The sequence below is a fragment of the Ptychodera flava genome, chromosome 15, assembly GCF_041260155.1.
Source record: "Ptychodera flava strain L36383 chromosome 15, AS_Pfla_20210202, whole genome shotgun sequence".
Taxonomy (NCBI): Eukaryota; Metazoa; Hemichordata; class Enteropneusta; family Ptychoderidae; genus Ptychodera; species Ptychodera flava.
The window spans coordinates 1407966-1426406 of record NC_091942.1 but is presented as its reverse complement, the minus strand read 5'-3'; the positions used below and the strand labels follow the sequence as shown (position 1 = coordinate 1426406).

Sequence of the window (18441 nt, the reverse complement as noted above, 5' to 3'; positions counted from 1 at the left end):
TCCACACAATTTATCCCCTGAAGTTAAGACGAATTTGGGGCGACTGATAAAGAAATTACCGCAAATTTCGAAAAAAAACGGCGTTAAAGGATCGTTGTGTTATGCAGTCTCCTCCACTCTGGAGTAGAGACTGCACTGACATTCAGATTGCAGCTGTGTCTCGCCGTGGCCAAGCAGTACTACACAAAACAGCGAAAAATAAAATACACTTTCAAATATACAAAACACACTAAAACACAAACAATCAAGATATGAATAATATGTGTAGTTGCTTTCCCTATTACATAGATAAATAATTAAGGGCTAATTCCTCAATTGCAACGACAAAACAGATTTATTACATTTATGGTTGACAAGTATTACATTTATGGGTGATTTTTTATTACATTTATGGTTACCATTTATTACAATTGTGGTTGATTTTGTGTTTTTATTACATTCATGGTTCATTTTTGTTACATATATGGGTGATATTACATTTATGGGTGCACTTTATTACAATTATGGTTGATATTACATTTATGGAGATTATTACATTTGTGGAGGTTACACGCGTCAACGATCATGAAGCACTTTCACTGATCCATTTTCAATATGCGTGAAGAAACCTTTGTTGAAAGGGAATGTTTATACTCAAGTCTTAACCGACTTAATTTTGTCGTAAGGTCGCATGCACTGCCTAAAATTATAAGTTTTCCCGCTCCAGTGTCTATGATCATAAAATCGACTTGTACATGTTGTTATTCCAACTATCTCAAGAACAAGTTTGGTAGTATCGATTTCTCTCATCAAATATGTTGTTTACTAGCTGTCAACTACAAAACGTTTGCAAGTCTGTAAATGCTTGAGTGATAAAACAGATATTCACGATTATTTGCAGAACAAGATCAAAATGCATAAACTTACTAATGTAATCTTCGCGGACAGTATGTAATATTTGAGCCAATTTTTGTCGTTTGAAATTGCGCTTTCTGAAAAGTCCTGGGTCTCCAAAAAGACAGCAGTAGAGGAATGAGCACATACAAGCTTTTTTTGCTGTGAACAGTAACTCTGTACTGCAGCGAATAATCCGCTCTCATCATCGTAAGGACTTCATTGTACATTATCTTTATCATCGAGCAAGTTGTTTATATTTAATTTTAACAATTTAAGAGAGATATCGGTGTTTCATTGGCTACTTACCTGTACAAATCAAGAGAAAACCTACGTGAAAGGTTTAGAGTTTGACTTACAGCATCATTCTCGCACACACTGGAGGGGCGAACGCGTCATTCGTTCCTCTGTTTAATATGACTATTGTACGACTGCTTGTCCAGGCCAAACGTATATTCGTAGAAATTTGTTGGTATTATATTAAATGTAAAAGGCTACCTAATGTAGATTTTCGACCGAGGAAATGTTGAGAAAATGTAGACTTTGTAACTGTTTTGCCTTAAAGCACGATTTTGACTTATCGTTTTGCAGAAAATGCAGACCTTGACGTCAGCATTTTGGCCAAACGGTAGACCTTTTACACCAGATTTAATAGTAGAGATGTGCTTTGTAGTTCAAACTGTCTGTGGTACACCATATACCCTATGCGGGTGTGACTGCCCTCCCCGGGGGGCCTCAGGCGAGAGAAAATCAAAATCAATGTGTTTGGCTCTGCCTAGATTTAATTTTGTCTTTCCTTTTAATTGTCCTTGCATATTAATAAACGTCCATGGTCAGTTTGTCGCCCTTTATTCCTAAATAATAAACATTGGGCTATCCTGAAAAAACTGTCACACACCTCGGGGAATATCATTTGACGTAAAAAAGCCAGAAAAAATTTCTCTACTGTGATAATTCTATTTATCTTTACCATTTAGCAGGATGATTGTATTTGATCATGTTTGGTTCTGCGTTCAGAACTTATAATTGAGAAATTTACGTTTCACTAAGTACATATGTGTAATTAACTACGTATGTGTTAATTAATATGTGTGCCTTGTAAAAATCAACTGCATTAATGTCGCGACCTTCCAGCGATGTTCGTATAAAGGAATGGCTGGAAGATGATTTCCTTTCATGTCGACAATCCAATCATTGGCTCTTACACCGATCATGTGACATCTTACCGTCATTACAAGGGGCGACTTGCAGCGATTTCGAAGCTGTTATCTAATTGGTTGGCAGAATCTACCGTAACAATTAAATAATACAAAAAAACTCCCTAAGTTGCTGTGAATAGTGACAATCGACCAATCAGATATAACCTTGCAAACACGCTGCGAGTCAGCCGCATTACCATGGTGACATCTCTTGGCTATATCTTTTTGCATTTTTTCGAAAAGACGGTTTGAAATCAAATGCGACTTATGTAAATATGTTTACGCACGACTTAGATTTACAACAAAATAATTTTCCAATCGCAATTTAATGTATAGCAACCGCAACTGCCCATAAGCAGCTCAGGCTGAATTTAATGGACCAAATGCATCACCAAGGATTGAAAATGTGACATTTTCAAAGACACAGTGGCTAAATAATTGGAATCCAAAACATCTCAAGATTGGATGGTATTTTAAATGAGTAAAATACAAAAGGACACAACTAACGAGGAAGAAGTTGCAATTTTGGTGTTTGTTTCACCCGTATTCGGACGTCCTCTTGAACAGATCGCCGCCCGAGGGCGCCACGACTTATTAGCCATTTCACTGACGTTGTCGATAAACATCCAAGAGACCACACTTCACCTCCGTAGGTTTAGAAAGTTTTAGAAGTCTGGGGCACACTAACACGCGCGGAATCAAATAAATAACAACATTAATCGAAGTGACGGGTAAATATGAAAAAGACATGAATATTTCCTGCGTCGCACTCTCCACATGAAATCACGTGATCGGATTTGCAGCTGTAGTGTGACTGTGCCAGCCTGTAAAGGAAGAATGCAAAACACCTACATTCTAGTCTTTTTACCGAAAATGATGTCCCGGAAAGACCAAATGACGTCACTTTGGCGAAGACCGAAGACAACTTCTTACGACTGTACTGTACTACCGAAAGCTTGAATAATAGCAGAATTAGTGAAGTTGTGTAAGATACACAGAAGCTGTATGACTTGTACTTCAATTGTGTACAACATCCTAGATTTACACACTGTTTGACGCTTGACGTCATTGTGTATTAGACTTACAATATATATTTGCGAGTTGTGAAAAGCACGTTTTGCCTCGTTTTTGTTATCACTCGTCCATAGCAATATAACAATATTAATAAAAATAATAATAATAATAGTATTAAAGAAAACAGGAGGTGGGGAAGGGGAATCTTGAATTGAATGTTGTAGTGAGCTCGTCCTCTCAACGAGTGGTTGAAAGTTTGATTTCCTAAATAAGCTTACGCACTTAAAGGATGTGCTGATGAAACAAATCGGAGATTGGAGAGAAAATTAAAAGTACTATATATAGGTATTTTGGATTCGTTCTCTTGCCCTCACAGACTCATAGCTACATCTTTTTGTATTTTGTTTATCAAAAAATACTTCGAAGAAAAGTTTTTCATTCCAGTTGAAAATTCGTATTGTCTTTGGAAATGTCTTTAATTTATTCTTTGGCGATGGATTCGAACAATTGTTCATTGTTTTTGTGTACTCGCTGCCGTATATGACTTGCAAATCGAAAATTATTTATTGTACGTTGTACGTTCGTCGCCAATGTCTGAGAACGCATTCCGTGGTCACTTTGCGGTAGGCAATTTTACATACGTTGCTAATATATTCCAAACCATCTTATCGGGAAAAATTCAAAAAGACACAGCTTACGGGGCTTTGTAACTTGTTTTAATACATTTACATTTCAAATAAAAATTCGGAATGCAAACCAGCTCTGCGTCGTCATCACTTTGCAGTTTAATAACTCGACGATGGGGTTCGGTGTAACTTTTGTTAGTATTTTAAGTTTTTAAATTCTATCAATTCATTCTACGAATGCCATTTCTCTTTCTTCTCCCTGAAGTGTTGTAACATGTAAAGTATCAGCAATGCCTACTAAGCATATTCACGAGTTTTACACATGTGAATTAGCAAATTACTTCCAGTCCAGACTTCAATTCGGTTTTCATCAATAGCATAGCACACTCACACATATTATATAACAGGCAGTGTCGATCAGTTAAAAACAAGGCATTTCGACATGATGTTGGGGAAAGAACAAGATGAAATATTTATTCAATATACAGAACAAAATTACTCGAATAATAGAAAGATGCAGCAGATTGTATGGGGGATTATAGACGTTTCATGTAGTCACCCGATATCTTGCCAGATCAAAAACAGCGAAATCGTTTTGACTCAGCTGCACCACATCGATAGATACCATCGTCCATTCCGCACGATTTGGTTTAGCTCAGCGTAGTATACTTTGAGGGAGGGTCCCTGCCGACCAGCGAAGTTGATAAATAATTAATTCTGGTGCCAACGATTGGCGATTTCCTTTACATTTAATGTCTATGTAGCCGCGGTCCCTGAACCGCGCCTTCTGGTTCCAACTTCCAATATAATGACGTGTACTGCGACTTCAAATGTGGATAATCTGCCAACGCGTTTGGCCTACATACAAACGACTGACAGTCGGCTCGTGTTTCCGCAGTTCATATTTTATCTGTGTGTCGCGTTATCAATACTTGAGGGAGGTGGTTTCATTGATGCATCGTGGAAAAACGCAGCCACTGTGCAAATATTAATGACTTTCGTTTCAAATATTGAATGGCTGGAGGAAACCATTGGCGTAAAGGGGACGATCGTCCATACATCACTCAGTGACGAGCTCTGGAATGCGAGTAATCTTGATAAAAATATAAACGACCGGTGTCTCTGATAAAAATGGGATATCCAAATTTGCAAGCGCTGATGCCACTTTTAGTATTCTTGCATAGTATTTTACATGACTACATCATGACTACATCATGAGTACATTATGAGTACATTATGAGTACTGTAGTATTGATACAAATTACGTTGTTACGACAATGCACCTTTTCGTTTACGTCCGCGACAGTGATTATCACAGACAAGAGATAGAATTACAAAGGACGTACAGAACATAACGATAGGTAACTTCATCGGAGAGTCCATGTAATGTGAAACGATTCGATTGGCATGGATCGGCGAAGTGAACCTTCAATAATCCAGCCCACATATGGCTTACGCATAGAAAATAAATAGCACTTCGATATATTAATAATATCGATGGTTACCTGCCTCTCCCCATGCATATCTGATAAATGGATTGATCCAATGAAATGTGCGAGGCCTAACGTTGGTGCATTTTCTAACATGCTGACGTACCGTCATTCGTAATACTGTAATTGCTAGATTATCGTTGAGACGACGCCGATTGTATTGTCACTGGTAAACGAAAGGATGAAAAGGAAATATTTAAGCATCGCCAACATTTACTTGTTCGTCAGAAGTAACGTAACGTCAACCTGAATATATTGTCATCCAAGTAGCGAGAGACACATCACTATTTAACATATTGCACGGTAGCACCAATGTGCAAACTATACCTCAAGGCCTCCCAAACAAAAGTTGTCCTAGAAAGACACAATTCACAGGCTGTAAAATCTTATTCCTTTTATTGCATTTTATTCCATTAGACACACCATACTACATTCCTCAGAAACACAAGCTTGCACGTCTGATAGTTGAAAAAAAATGATGTAGGCAGTTTATAAGTTACTGCTGTTTAGTTATCTGTTTATGGGATTTATATTAAGCACTTTCGGTAGTTTAACACCCCCTCCCCTTTATGCATGACAACCTCCGCTGTCGCTCGCCTCTGTCCGAACTTTCCATCGAAAAAGCCCTGAAGAGCCAGGCTCTATGACGTATATATTGCCGAAATGGTTGCATCGACCGAAAAGCAGACTGGGAAAAATAGGTTTCCGGGAAAACCAAACCTTGCCGCTGTATGAATGAGTTAATTCCATGCACAGTCACTCTCTCAGGCAGTTGCCCGTGTCACAGCGATAGTGGCTAATGTGCATATGCCAGCTTCGGACAACAAATCAAAACTAACACTGTGTTTGCCAATCTTCACCAGCTTGATCGCGGATATTTGAATGTTGGATGAATTCACTCTGTAGCTCGTAATTCTGATATCTCTGTGGAGTGCAGGAGCGTCGAACGGTGAACGTTGGTACTTGGCATAGCAATGCTACTTTGTAATCACAGCCAAAGCGGTCGTGCTCCGAACGTCCTGCTCGATATCCATCAATTTAGCAATGCAGGCATTCTGACGACGGAGCAAACGTGAACAGCATCCGTTAATGAGCCTGTGAAAACCTGACTGGATATTTCAGCGCATTACCCAGCAAAAAGTGGGATAGGCTTGGATATATGTCAGCGGCGCTACATTCGACCTCGCTGATCGCGAATGAAAAATCGCCTCCTGACGACATGGCGGCGGCGGCGACGACGGCGACGACGACGACGGCGAATAGAAAGAGTCCTATAAACGGAGTCAATGGAATTCATTTGACCGCAGACGATGCAACGGCGATGTGCGTTTCGTCGTCACCACGACGGGCGAGTAACGAGGACCTGGTAAGTCAGGAGATGTTGAGTGATTCGAAACCGATGGAGAACGGTGTGATGTTCCTTCGAGAGGAGCGTTTGCAGGCCATTCATGAGAATTTACAACCTAGATTATACTCGTCAAAGACTTGGAAGGAGCTTCTTCTGGAAGAAAAATTTCTCAACCGCTTGTTTTTTTATTTTTGGCCGTGTGAAAGGTGTCTACTTGCCCAGGTTTGTAGCACATGGAAAAGAGTTTTGTATCAACCGATATTTTGGAAAGATTTCACGCCAATACTGCATCGAAGGGATCTGTACGATACAAAAGCGGGTGGCGAGGAGAAAAAATTCACAGATCTGGCTAGTTTTCACCTAAAGGGAATTGAAAGCGTTTGTTTGGTGAGCGTGTCAGATCTGGATATCTGTGAATTCATTGATAATTTTCCTCAATCCAAGAAATGCACACACGCGATCAGCCTGAAGCGGTCGACCGTCACCGACGCAGGACTAGAGGTCATGTTGGAACAACTGTCGGCCGTCAATCGGCTTGAGCTGAGCGGGTGTAATGATTTCACAGAGGCAGGTCTGTGGTCAAGCCTCAACCCAAGGATAACTTCCCTTGGCATCAGCGATTGTATAAACGTAGGCGACGACAGCGTTGCCGCGATCGCCCAGAGACTCCCATGTCTGCATGAACTGAACCTGCAGGCCTATCATGTAACGGACAATGTCATGTCGTACTTCACGTCTAAACAGAGCTGTAGCATGGCCGTACTGCGCTTACGGTCGTGCTGGGAGATCACGAACCACGCCATCCTAAACATTGTGCACACCCTCCCCCACCTCCACACACTCAGTCTATCCGGTTGCAGCAAAATCACCGACGACGGCGTCGAACTCATCGCTGAAAACATGCATATACTGAAATCGCTCGACCTATCATGGTGCCCCCGAATTACGGACGCATCTTTGGAATACATCGCATGTGATCTGCCGAAATTGGAGGAATTAATTCTAGACAGGTGAGTTAATTGTCATTACCTTTATTTGTGTTCATGTGCAAATATTTTTCGTTACAAACGAGACGTACTACACGGTTTGTAGAACGGTATTATGTGTCATATTTGGTGTGTCCATATTGTACTCGAGTCACTCACAAACTCTATTTTCCATCATGTAGTAGGTGTGTGTGTGAGTGCATGATCGGCGTTACGCTTAGCGGTTGTCAGAATTGTCTAGTTTAGGCCTCACAGAATGATAGACGAGAAAAAGGCCCAAACTGTCCAAATTTCACGTAATTGAAAAGGGAAAAAACACAATTCGTACATCTGGTATGATATTGTGAGGATTATGATGAGGAAAGACAGCGTCACTGCGCATGCGTCTATGTCTGTCCGGCGAGTGAAATATTTTCAACGTGCGACAAATTTCATACAGGGAAAATTGAAATATCTAAAGCGCTGCCGGATAGAACATGTCGCCATAAGGTAACTAGGCAACGGAATAAATCAACATTCCAATAAAAGTAATGATAATACATGAAAATGAAACTATTAACTAGTATTATGACGTGATTTCTAGAAGCCCCGTTGCAAATTTTTCACCTGGGGGCTGTGCCCTTGAGCGTGGATAGTGAATTCGGAAAGCTACAGCTTTCACAAACCCGTAATGACGTGACGAGAAGTGAAAGATATCAAGGGCGGTTGATGCCCCTTAATAACCATAGCAGAGACATTATTGTGGACGCTGAATGGAATTTGAGTAGCTGTTCGCTGCACAGCTTCATCTTGAAGCTCATTTAGACATCTAAGGACTCAATACTTGCCCAAGGAAGGCCTCCCCAGGATGCACGTTGTAACGCTCACTGTGATTCGATAGAAATTTCAAACCAGGTGAAATAAACATGTACAGCGTTTTGTATCTGTCCACGATGGCGTGCTAGATAGAACAACACAATATTCCGAATATCACCAAACACATCACGTTCCATGATGTCATCTCATAATATAATGTAATGCAATGCAATTTAATGTAATGTAATGTAATGTAATGTAATGTAATGTAATGTAATGTAATGTAATGTAATGTAATGTAATGTAATGTAATGTAATGTAATGTAATGTAATGTAATGCAATGGAATGCAATGTAATGTAATGTAATATAATGTAATGGAATGCAATGTAATGTAATGTAATATAATGTAATGCAATGCAAGTAATGTAATGTAATGTAATGTTTCGTAGTGAGGTGTATGTAATAATTTGATTGTTCGAACTCGAAAAGAGTTGGAGATACTGTGTGACCGACCACCCAAAGACAGATTCTGTTGTGGAATTATAACAGACGGGTCAATTTCTATCCAACGCAGACATCGTTTGAGCGATACTGTAAAATGAAAACTGTTGCAGACTTTGACAGAGTGTGAGCTAAGTCTAGCAGTATTTTTTAAAAACTGTTTGAGAAATGTACTACAACTGGATGAACTTGCCAAGGGTTTATTGTCCGCGTAGACTTACAGCGCAATATAATATTTAGTGCATTATTCAATGGGATTTCTCCCATGGGTTATTACATTACGAGCTGATATGAATGCATTTGTTATAGCGGTGAAATGTGATGAGCTGTAACATCACCCAGGATAGGAATTCATCGTTTTCTCTTAGGCTGCAAAATTGCAAACTCTTTCACTGTGTATGTGCCCGCTCAGAAATGGCCGATGTGAACTAGGTCATCGGGTGCATGATGGAGTCTTTTCATGAAAGTTGTGATATGACGGAATTGATCGATGAATTCATCAATCGGTCTGTATTTATATCTAACTACACAAAATGTCATCAGTATAACGCATATTATTAATCCATTTTAACAAGTGAGTGGTATCGATCCATATGTATATTAATTATGTTTTGTCTCAACATGTAAGCAGATATAGCCAGAGTTGAAACGTAAGTGTTTCGTACTGCAGGTAAAGGTAAAGACGACGACATACGTTGACGGAAGGTCTATGTCTTAAATTTCCATGCTATGATTAATTGTATTTTATCGACGTGGCGCAATCTTGAGGTAATAATAACAGCGGATGTACCTTGGAGTACATTGTTAGCACGCATGATTTGCATATTTGATGGAAATCGATTCGAGAGGTAATTATTAATCAATAACAGTTGGCTATTTAGAATCACGTGGTCGTGTTTGATGTCGTTAAAGTAATTTCCAGCCCTTTGATTGCCTAACTTGACGCTAATTTATTTGAATTGGCAGCGTGATACATTGATTAACAACACAAGCGTGCCATACCTATAATTAAAATCTGAAGCTTGTGACCTCTAAACGTCAAGGAACGATTCCATGATAGGTGTTGAACTTTGAACTATTCTCAACACTGAATCAGCACATTGCGCGTACATTGCAACATCATAGCAGATGCCAGCGACGACCGTCCGAGAAATGCAAGTTCTGACTCCGACCGATGAGGTCATTCATACACTGGATTGGTTAACGTTGAATCACTCCTCATGACGTAATACAGTGACTATAGACTGAACTGATCTCACCTGAAGACATGTAAAGGATTAACGCACAATCAGAGTCACCTATGACGTCAGCAACCCGAGGACACTTACATTTTCCCTTTGACTTTTAGACTTAACATTTGTAGCTACACCTAAGAAAGCTCTAGTACTTCCGTCGAAAGAGTAACAAGTGATGATGATGATGTGATATATAATATATATATATATATATATATATCTTTTTATATATATATATAGATATATATATATATATATATATATATCTATATCTCTTTTTATATATATATATGTGTGTGTGTGTGTGTGTGATATATATATATATATATATATATATATATATATATATATATATATATATATATATATATATATATATATATATATATATTGGTAGATCAGAAAAGAATTGTAACAGTTTGACAGTCCGAATATCTGTCCCGGAGGCACATGAAGCTATATGTAGTGAAGATTTGTATGGTGGTGGACCCCGATTTTTATTTTTGATTTCGAAAGAGAATGGTTGTAATATTCCTCGAGCAAATTTTGGGCAAAAGTTTAAGTCTTTCGCTTTCGAGGCACATACTACCTTAAAGCTGAAAATCTTTAATGTAAATGCGATTCCATCATAAAAATCATAAAATAAGATCACGTTACTCTGTTGTTGGAATATTTCTGCGTGGATCGGCCAATATTTGAAAATACAGTTTTGAGGTCAGTAGATGGTAAGTCTTAAATTAAAGTCGAGCCTCGACTGAGACACGTATTCATCGAAAGGATTGAATGTTTCCATGGGAACTAGCGAAGGTCAGGCTACAATCCCTATTGTCACATTTATCAGAAAATAATTACTTTACCTATTTATGATTTTAAAATTTTATTTGAAGACAGTGAAAAATGGTTTGTTGCAGCGTTCACAACTACGAATCGAGAAAATACTCGTGACGTCATCTTTGGACTTTTTATTTTGACATGTGTCAACAACATGTATAAAGTAAGGAGCTTTAAATTGAATAAAGTTATAACAGATGAGTCACTAAAAACGATATAATCACGCTCAGCCTAGATACACGGTAAACGTGAATATTCATCGATAATAAATTTACATATTTGTCGCTTATTTGCTCATATGTTAATGTTATGCCCCTTGTTCTCAATATAACATGCCACTTGTCAGTTTATGGACGAGACATCGCAGCCACCGACGTTTTTCATTATAAGTAGTCGTCTATATTGTTGTGTTGTTTGTGATCTGCGTTTTGTAAGGTAATTGCTTGATAGAAGTTGACATTAATTGATAAAACATGTACCGATAGTTTAGGATTTACAGATTTAATAGTATTACCGGCAATCTTCATTTACTCAGTTTAAAAGGCAAGACTGACAAATCCAATCTGGAGTGTTTGCTTACCTAATATCGTTCCCACCTGAAAGCGCGGGAAAAGTAGTGCATCGATCGCCCTTTTTTGTACCTTGGTGTACCTCGAACAAAACCAGCGAACTGAAATATCGAACTCTTCTTTCCTTGTCGTATATGAAGTTCATTGGTCCAGACATAGACATCACGATCATATCGACTAGAATTATACAATTCTATCAATGATAAATCGAATCCACACATTTTGGTTTCTTTTCACCACATCTTGAGACGAGCCGCGAAATGAGGCTTTACAACTGCAAATTACAGAAAACGTTGCACAAATATTGTTAAGAAACAATCCCATTATTTCTACAAGAATTACGATTATTTTCAGGTCGTTTTATCATGGAATATTGCAATATTTATGCTATTTCCTCTGGGCAGTGAGATGATAGCGCATACCGTACAGAAGAGTATACATACAGTGTTCCTCTGTGTTTTCTAATTCCACCATACTTTCACTAAAATGCGATGCTTATTGATGAATCTTGAATGCAAATTGCCGGGACAATTGCGAGCCATATTCTCCTTGGTAACGACACTATTGAGTCCGTCGGCGTTGTTGAGTATTGAGTCCCCTGGCGTTGGTATACAATGAAAAGAAAACTAGTGACTCGCTCCTAACGTCACTGTCCTCAGGGGGCACTTTTTGGCATTGTCAGGTTGCTAGATTGCAATTTGACAATTCGCAATAGCATTGGACTCTTCCAGTTGTTTTACCTCAGCTTATCGTTTTCTCGTACAATAATAAGTTATTCAAATTGCTTCGTTGTGTGTCACTCGTTTGTCGGCCTTGGAAGAAAGAAAGACAGAGGGTCGTCCTCAATAACCATACCGCCGCTGTATCATGAGAGTAGCTCTAAAATATTTCACTCCTCTGACAAAGCATAGATTTCCGTCTCGTGAGACTTTATTGAAAGATCACACGTTAGCGGAAACGTGAGTAAAGGTTGCAAATGTGGATCTTACTTGGTTAGTCCGGAAATTTTCCCGCCGAAACAAGTATGCAATGCATAATAATGATAATGAATGCAATGCGTGATGATGAATGTATGGTGATGTTGTGTTTCAGGTCAACTTGTGTTGATACTCTTAATGTAGACGTAGTGAATGCATATATTTTTTCTTGCGACGCCATCTCAATGTGAAAAATGATTAAATAAAGTAGATTGTATTTCCAAATCATGTAGTAGTAGTATACACCAATGTGGTAAACGATTCATGGAGGTTCTTCAGAACACAAGAAACCTTTAGGGGGTGTATTCTTATAGACATACAAGAACAACCTACAGCGTATGTATTGCGCAACTCTCTTTTTATGCACCTCAAAACCAAAAGTTTTGAATTTATGCCCAAACTTTATTCAAGGAAACTTAAAGCCATTCTCTTTCAAAATCAAGAATAAGCGAACAAGTAAATTTCCGGAATAGAAAAACAAATTACCTAAGTTTTACCGATATTTTTAATTTAAAAATTGCCGCTATTCGAGAAGTAAGCATTAAGTAAGTAAGTAATTCATTTGCAATGCCCATAGTTTGCCATTATGTACATTAGGGTGCGCTGGTGTAGTTTACGTCCGTTTGACAGAAAAGGAGATTGAAAAGTTTTTTTAAACCATCTCGTTGACGTGAATATCGTCAATTTTCCTCCCTTCATATTTTGAAACTTGCTTGATACTTTTGATGACTTATTTTTAATTATGCAAATCATAATGACGCCATCGTTTTTCTTGTTAAAATGTGCCGTGCCTCCACGTCTTTGTCTGATGAATTTCAAACAGCATTGGGTCAAAGTTTATAGCAAAGTATATGCACGGCTTGTTGGTTTTCTCGTTATAGATGCACAGTACCCCAGAAAATAGAAGTACTGTAACAATTTAGTGATGTTTTGTCAATTTATTTCTGCTGACCGTCTCCCTTTGGGGAAAAGCTAGGACATTTGGATATAGAAACAGAGTAGTGGTTCAGAGTCTTCAAAGATAACGCCGTCAATTTCTCATAGGATGTTACATATTGCCAGGTTTTGTCCCTTCTTCTCTGGTATTCGTAAACATATACCTCTTATATACAGTGGTTGTTTACATACAAGTCAAATATAAACTCATCATATCATCCTTTGTACACGTGGATATAGTGCGTGATCGGACCCTCCCACTCTGCTGCGTCAATATCATCATCGTTGTATGGTTTTGTTCATGATTTCTCTGACATATTGGTCTCTAGGCGAAAGGTAACATGTATAGGTATTACGTAATAATAGCAAAGTTGACGTCCAAGTGAATGGCCTGAGTAACAAATCGTAGGCGAAATGATGACCAATGGAGGTTGGTTCTATCGACATTGTAATGCGTTTACACCTTTGAAGGTACAGTAGTCCTAATTTGTCACTGGATAGTCTACATTTATAACTCAACAGCGGCAATGGCTGTAACTATATACGATATCCCCCAGTTGCCATGGTAAATTGATGTCATGGTGAAAATAAGGATGGATCTTTGGGTTATTTTCTCGACGAGTGAAATAACGAGGTATGTTGTGTTACCGTTCCCTTGAATCACGAACAGCCTAAATAAAACAGTTTCCAAACTTGTCCGTCAATCTAAAACGAGTTGGTTTGTAATACCTTTATTGTTTTTGTCTACTTGTCGATTCAAATATGGCGGCAGACTTTCAATCGTTGGTAATGACAGTGCATTTGACAACACCAGGTCAGTGTTAAGTTACGATGAGAAGGAAATATCTTTTGCAATGACAACAACATGATGTCACCTGTTACCGCCAACTATAATTGTCTTCGTTTGTAGACAGATCGTGATTTGTCCTTTGAATTCGAGCGTTGCACGTTTACAGTGATAACAGTGCCTACCGGTATTCTTCGAGTCATTTCTGCCGCATCAATAGACCAACTTTTCAATCAAACAGAAGGCGGTTAATATCAGATTACTCTACAATGCCTGCATGCCAAACAGCTTTGGCTTAATATGTCGTCATCATCGGTCGTCAATTTAATTACCAGAACATTTTGATGTTTTCTACTTTAATCAGAAATAAATCAAGACAGCGCTTTTCACAATCTACGATGCTAGAATACAGTTTAACCAAGACAAGTATTAATTTTGTGATTTTTTTTCAAAGATCGGAGATGTCATATCGACCAATAACACGTGACAGTTTTTTTGTGTCTAAGGTTGCACTCGACTTGTCTCTCATCACATCACTGTAAATTTACGTCCGGAGCGTCGGGAACATCTTGTCTTGCCTGAAAATACAAGGCTATTAGGAACGCTAATAACGTCGCTATCGTTCTTGTTTATTCATTAATGATGCACTAATCATGCAAGTTTTATAAGCAGGATGTTGTATTTGCACTATCGACGGACAACTCAACATTTCTCAGCCAAGCATGCGCAGAAGTGCCAATTCACCTCTGATTCCGAATTTGATTTCGTGAGAAAGTAACCAAATATTGCGATAAGATAACGACTCTTTCTCGTGAAGTCGCGGAATTACAAACCTTTCCACGTTTTGTATGCCATGTCCAGCTCTTATACGTATCTTAAAACTTTAAGAACTTTCAAAGCTAAATTTAGACAGCGTAAGTGCCTTCGGTCACCGATTAATCCGTTACGCGAGGCGACCGGTCAATCTAATTATGAGACTCAAGCTGGCGATCGTATACCAATGAGGTCACGGGGTTATTTTAAGTGAAATCCAACCCTTTTCCGACTGACATGATTAATAACTGGGCGTAAGGGATCGCGGTCTTTAAATCATTAAACCTCCAGATATTCCTCAAGAATACCAAAGTAAGCAATAAATTTGACATGTACATCAGAAATAAGTTACAACGACTTTACCAAATAATCTGAAATATAGTAAACCCCAAAGCCAATGCTATAGGAACACATGATAGATTTTAAGTGCCCGTGATGGACAGAGGTTGCACAACTGTATCAGTAGATAGATCGGTAACTTTGTCTGATGCTTCCACATCTCGCCGTCACGAAGTTCCGGCAGTGCATACCCTAATGAGTGCTTGACATCAAGAGTTCAAGGTCGTCCTGTGACCGAGGCTTCCCTTATTTAACGTTTATTCCACAATCCCTTGAATCTGACTTTAGCCAAGACAGCGGTATACCACGAGATTTTGACTAGTTCAACGACATATATGCAGAAGCGATAGCGAGTGCTAACATGGACAGCTCAAAATCGAATGATATACCCATTGCTGAGCTGATTGATTGTTATATCAAAACAGTATATAAAATTCTGGCGTGAAACGTCAAAGATTTTTTATTTAGCAAAGAGTTCGCGCGTGTTCAAACCGTGCTACATCGCAAACACAACACCGATATGCTCATGTTTCGACAAATGGATCGCTGTATTTGCGCCATCAGTATACTGGTATGATATAATACTCAATATCTCATACCAGTATATTGACGGCGCAAATACTGCGATCTGATTGGTCGAGACGTGAAAATAACCGTGCTATATTGGCAATATAGCACGGTTGGAACAGGCACGAGCTCTCAGCTAGAGAAAAATTCCCTTTTTGACGTTTCATGCCAGAATTTCAATTTAATATTATGATATAATAGCAATAAACCATCTAAGCAACGGTATATCTCTCGACTTTGACCATTCACTCCATATATGCACTTGCTATCGCTCGTGCACATATATCATGAACTGGTCAAAATCGAGAGGTATTCCGTCGCATTGTGCGGTTTAACGCTTATAAATAAAACGGACGTTCTCGCGGCCTTTACGATATCTTTACAATGAGGACAGTGTACATTACTTTCACCGCGTATACTTTACAACAGAAACTATTTATGTTATTGTCGCTACCATCTGTGAGGAGGCATATCTGACCTTTTGTCACCTTTTATGCTTTTGTCAATGTGTCGGATATGCCGAGAAATATTTGTGGTTTGTCTTTAAGTACAACTGAAATAATACGCAGTTTTACTCCTGACGCAAGTCCCTGAGAACGCAGAGAACGGGACATAGAAAAAATCGACATGCGATTTAAGACACGGAAAAGCCAACAATAAATGAGGATTATTCCCATCCGACCCTTTGGTATGAAATGAGATGAAAACTGAACGGGTAAGCTTAGCGTGTGCCAGCAACCCTACAAAGACTCGTACTGGAGAGCTGCACACGAGATCACCGTCCCTCCACGAAATGGAGGAATTATGACGAGTCTAATCGGGTTTGATTGCAAGAGCGCCGAATGCTTTAATGGTAGGTTGCAGTGCGAAAGTTGTGTCTTTTCGCAGATTACTCATGTTTCCCTGGGTACTGTTTGTGGAGTCCAAATACTTGACTTTTAATTAAGCCAGACTAAGGTTTGTTTCTCCCTCTACAAGTATTGAGAAATGACGGTGATGTATGCATAAGAGTAGAGAAATAGACTGTTATTGTGACGTAAACAGGGGAGATTACGCAAAATCAATTAAAGAATCCGTGTCATTTTGATTATCAAGCTTCGCTCGTGTCATCGTTGTGATATGACACATGCATACAATGCTGTTAATCACGTTGCGAATTTCTTCAACGTTGAATCATCAAAAACTACGTCGGCGCCAAGAAATTGTAACCTTGGGCAGCTGGGGCAAATACTCATTTTGTAATCAAATATTTTGGAGCTAGTGTATTTCACGCGGCGATGCCCAGACATTTCACGAAACACTGCACTCAGTGAGTCTCGTCACGATGAGTACAGTTCGGAGATATGCTTTGAAAGAAGCAGCTTAAGGTTCCAAGACAAGTATTAAAGCCTTCCAATTAATGAACGCTCAGTATAAAATTAAGATCGTAACCCCACCAAAGTATATATTTTCTGAAAGTCTAGATAAGATATTTGCAAATAATGTGTTTTGCATTATTTGGCAATTGTTTGCATAAGGACTACGTGACATAGTTTTGAATAACTTCTTAAAAATTGGCTTTTACATTTCCCTGCACTAACGCTGCAGTATTTTCGGTCGAAATTAGCATGATCAAAGGTGTCGTGTTAATCTTCCAAACTGTGTCTAGGATTTTTTAATCTATCCTACTTTTTATGTTACATACTTTGAAAGATGTTAGACCAGGGATCAGTTTTCGGTAAAATAATTGTCACGTTATGCTAGAGCCTAAAACAAAAATCACAAACACACTTTGGAAGATTCATATGACAAGAGAGTTCAATATCACAATTCTTCCCATCTCTGGTGGCTGTCCTTTCACTCACGCTCAGTGAAATTTCAAGTCGGAAATTCAAAACATTTAGCTGCTAGCCAGTAATCCCTATTTGCTGTTTTTAGTCGCCTTTGTTCCTTTAAAATTGGGCAGATCGATCACCCGGGTTATGTTTCCGGTGATAGGGGTTATGGCAACTTTTTTTCTATTAAAATTATTATTAAGAAGATACAAGCAAACGTTGGTGGCCGGGTGATCTGATTAACTACAATTTAAGTTGAGGGAAAAACATTTCAATCAGGTTATCAGAACTTACAGGCAAAACAGAGATTCGTGCGATGTTGCTAGGTAATTTGCATAGGTTAAATCATAGCAACCGAAATATGGGCAGACTTCATCCTTTGGATGGAAATTTGCATCTTTAAATTCGCTGTCAAGTACTGTGCCGCTTCTCTTACATTTATTCACCATGACGGTGAATAACCTCAAACAAGCAGAATGCTGCTTCTCAGCTCGTCTTCATGTATGTCACGCCGGGATGTGTTCTAAGATGTGAATTAAATAATCAACTCGCTTTTCAACATCCCCTCGACTGTTGACAGAACATTTCGAGATATATTCGACGAGGTTTTACTCAGCAAGGCATTTCATAGAGGTCGACTATCTAAATTTTGCGTTTGAGGTATCCAACTGGGATATAACTATGTTCAAAACGTCAATATCAACAATCCAGTGGAGCAATGAATTCCATCAACTGACGA

The 18441-nt window shown here is 38.8% G+C and overlaps 1 protein-coding gene across 1 annotated transcript in view; it reads left to right on the top strand.

Annotated features, from left to right (window-relative positions):
* The first annotated feature begins 5590 nt into the window (after positions 1–5590).
* The window catches only part of LOC139150895 (F-box/LRR-repeat protein 16-like), a 43875-nt gene continuing 31024 nt past the window's right edge, over positions 5591–18441 (top strand). The window contains exon 1 of the mRNA XM_070723342.1: positions 5591–7560. Coding sequence (XP_070579443.1) covers positions 6362–7560 — 1199 coding nt within the window. The 5' untranslated portion in view covers positions 5591–6361. The remainder of the gene's footprint in view (positions 7561–18441) is intronic.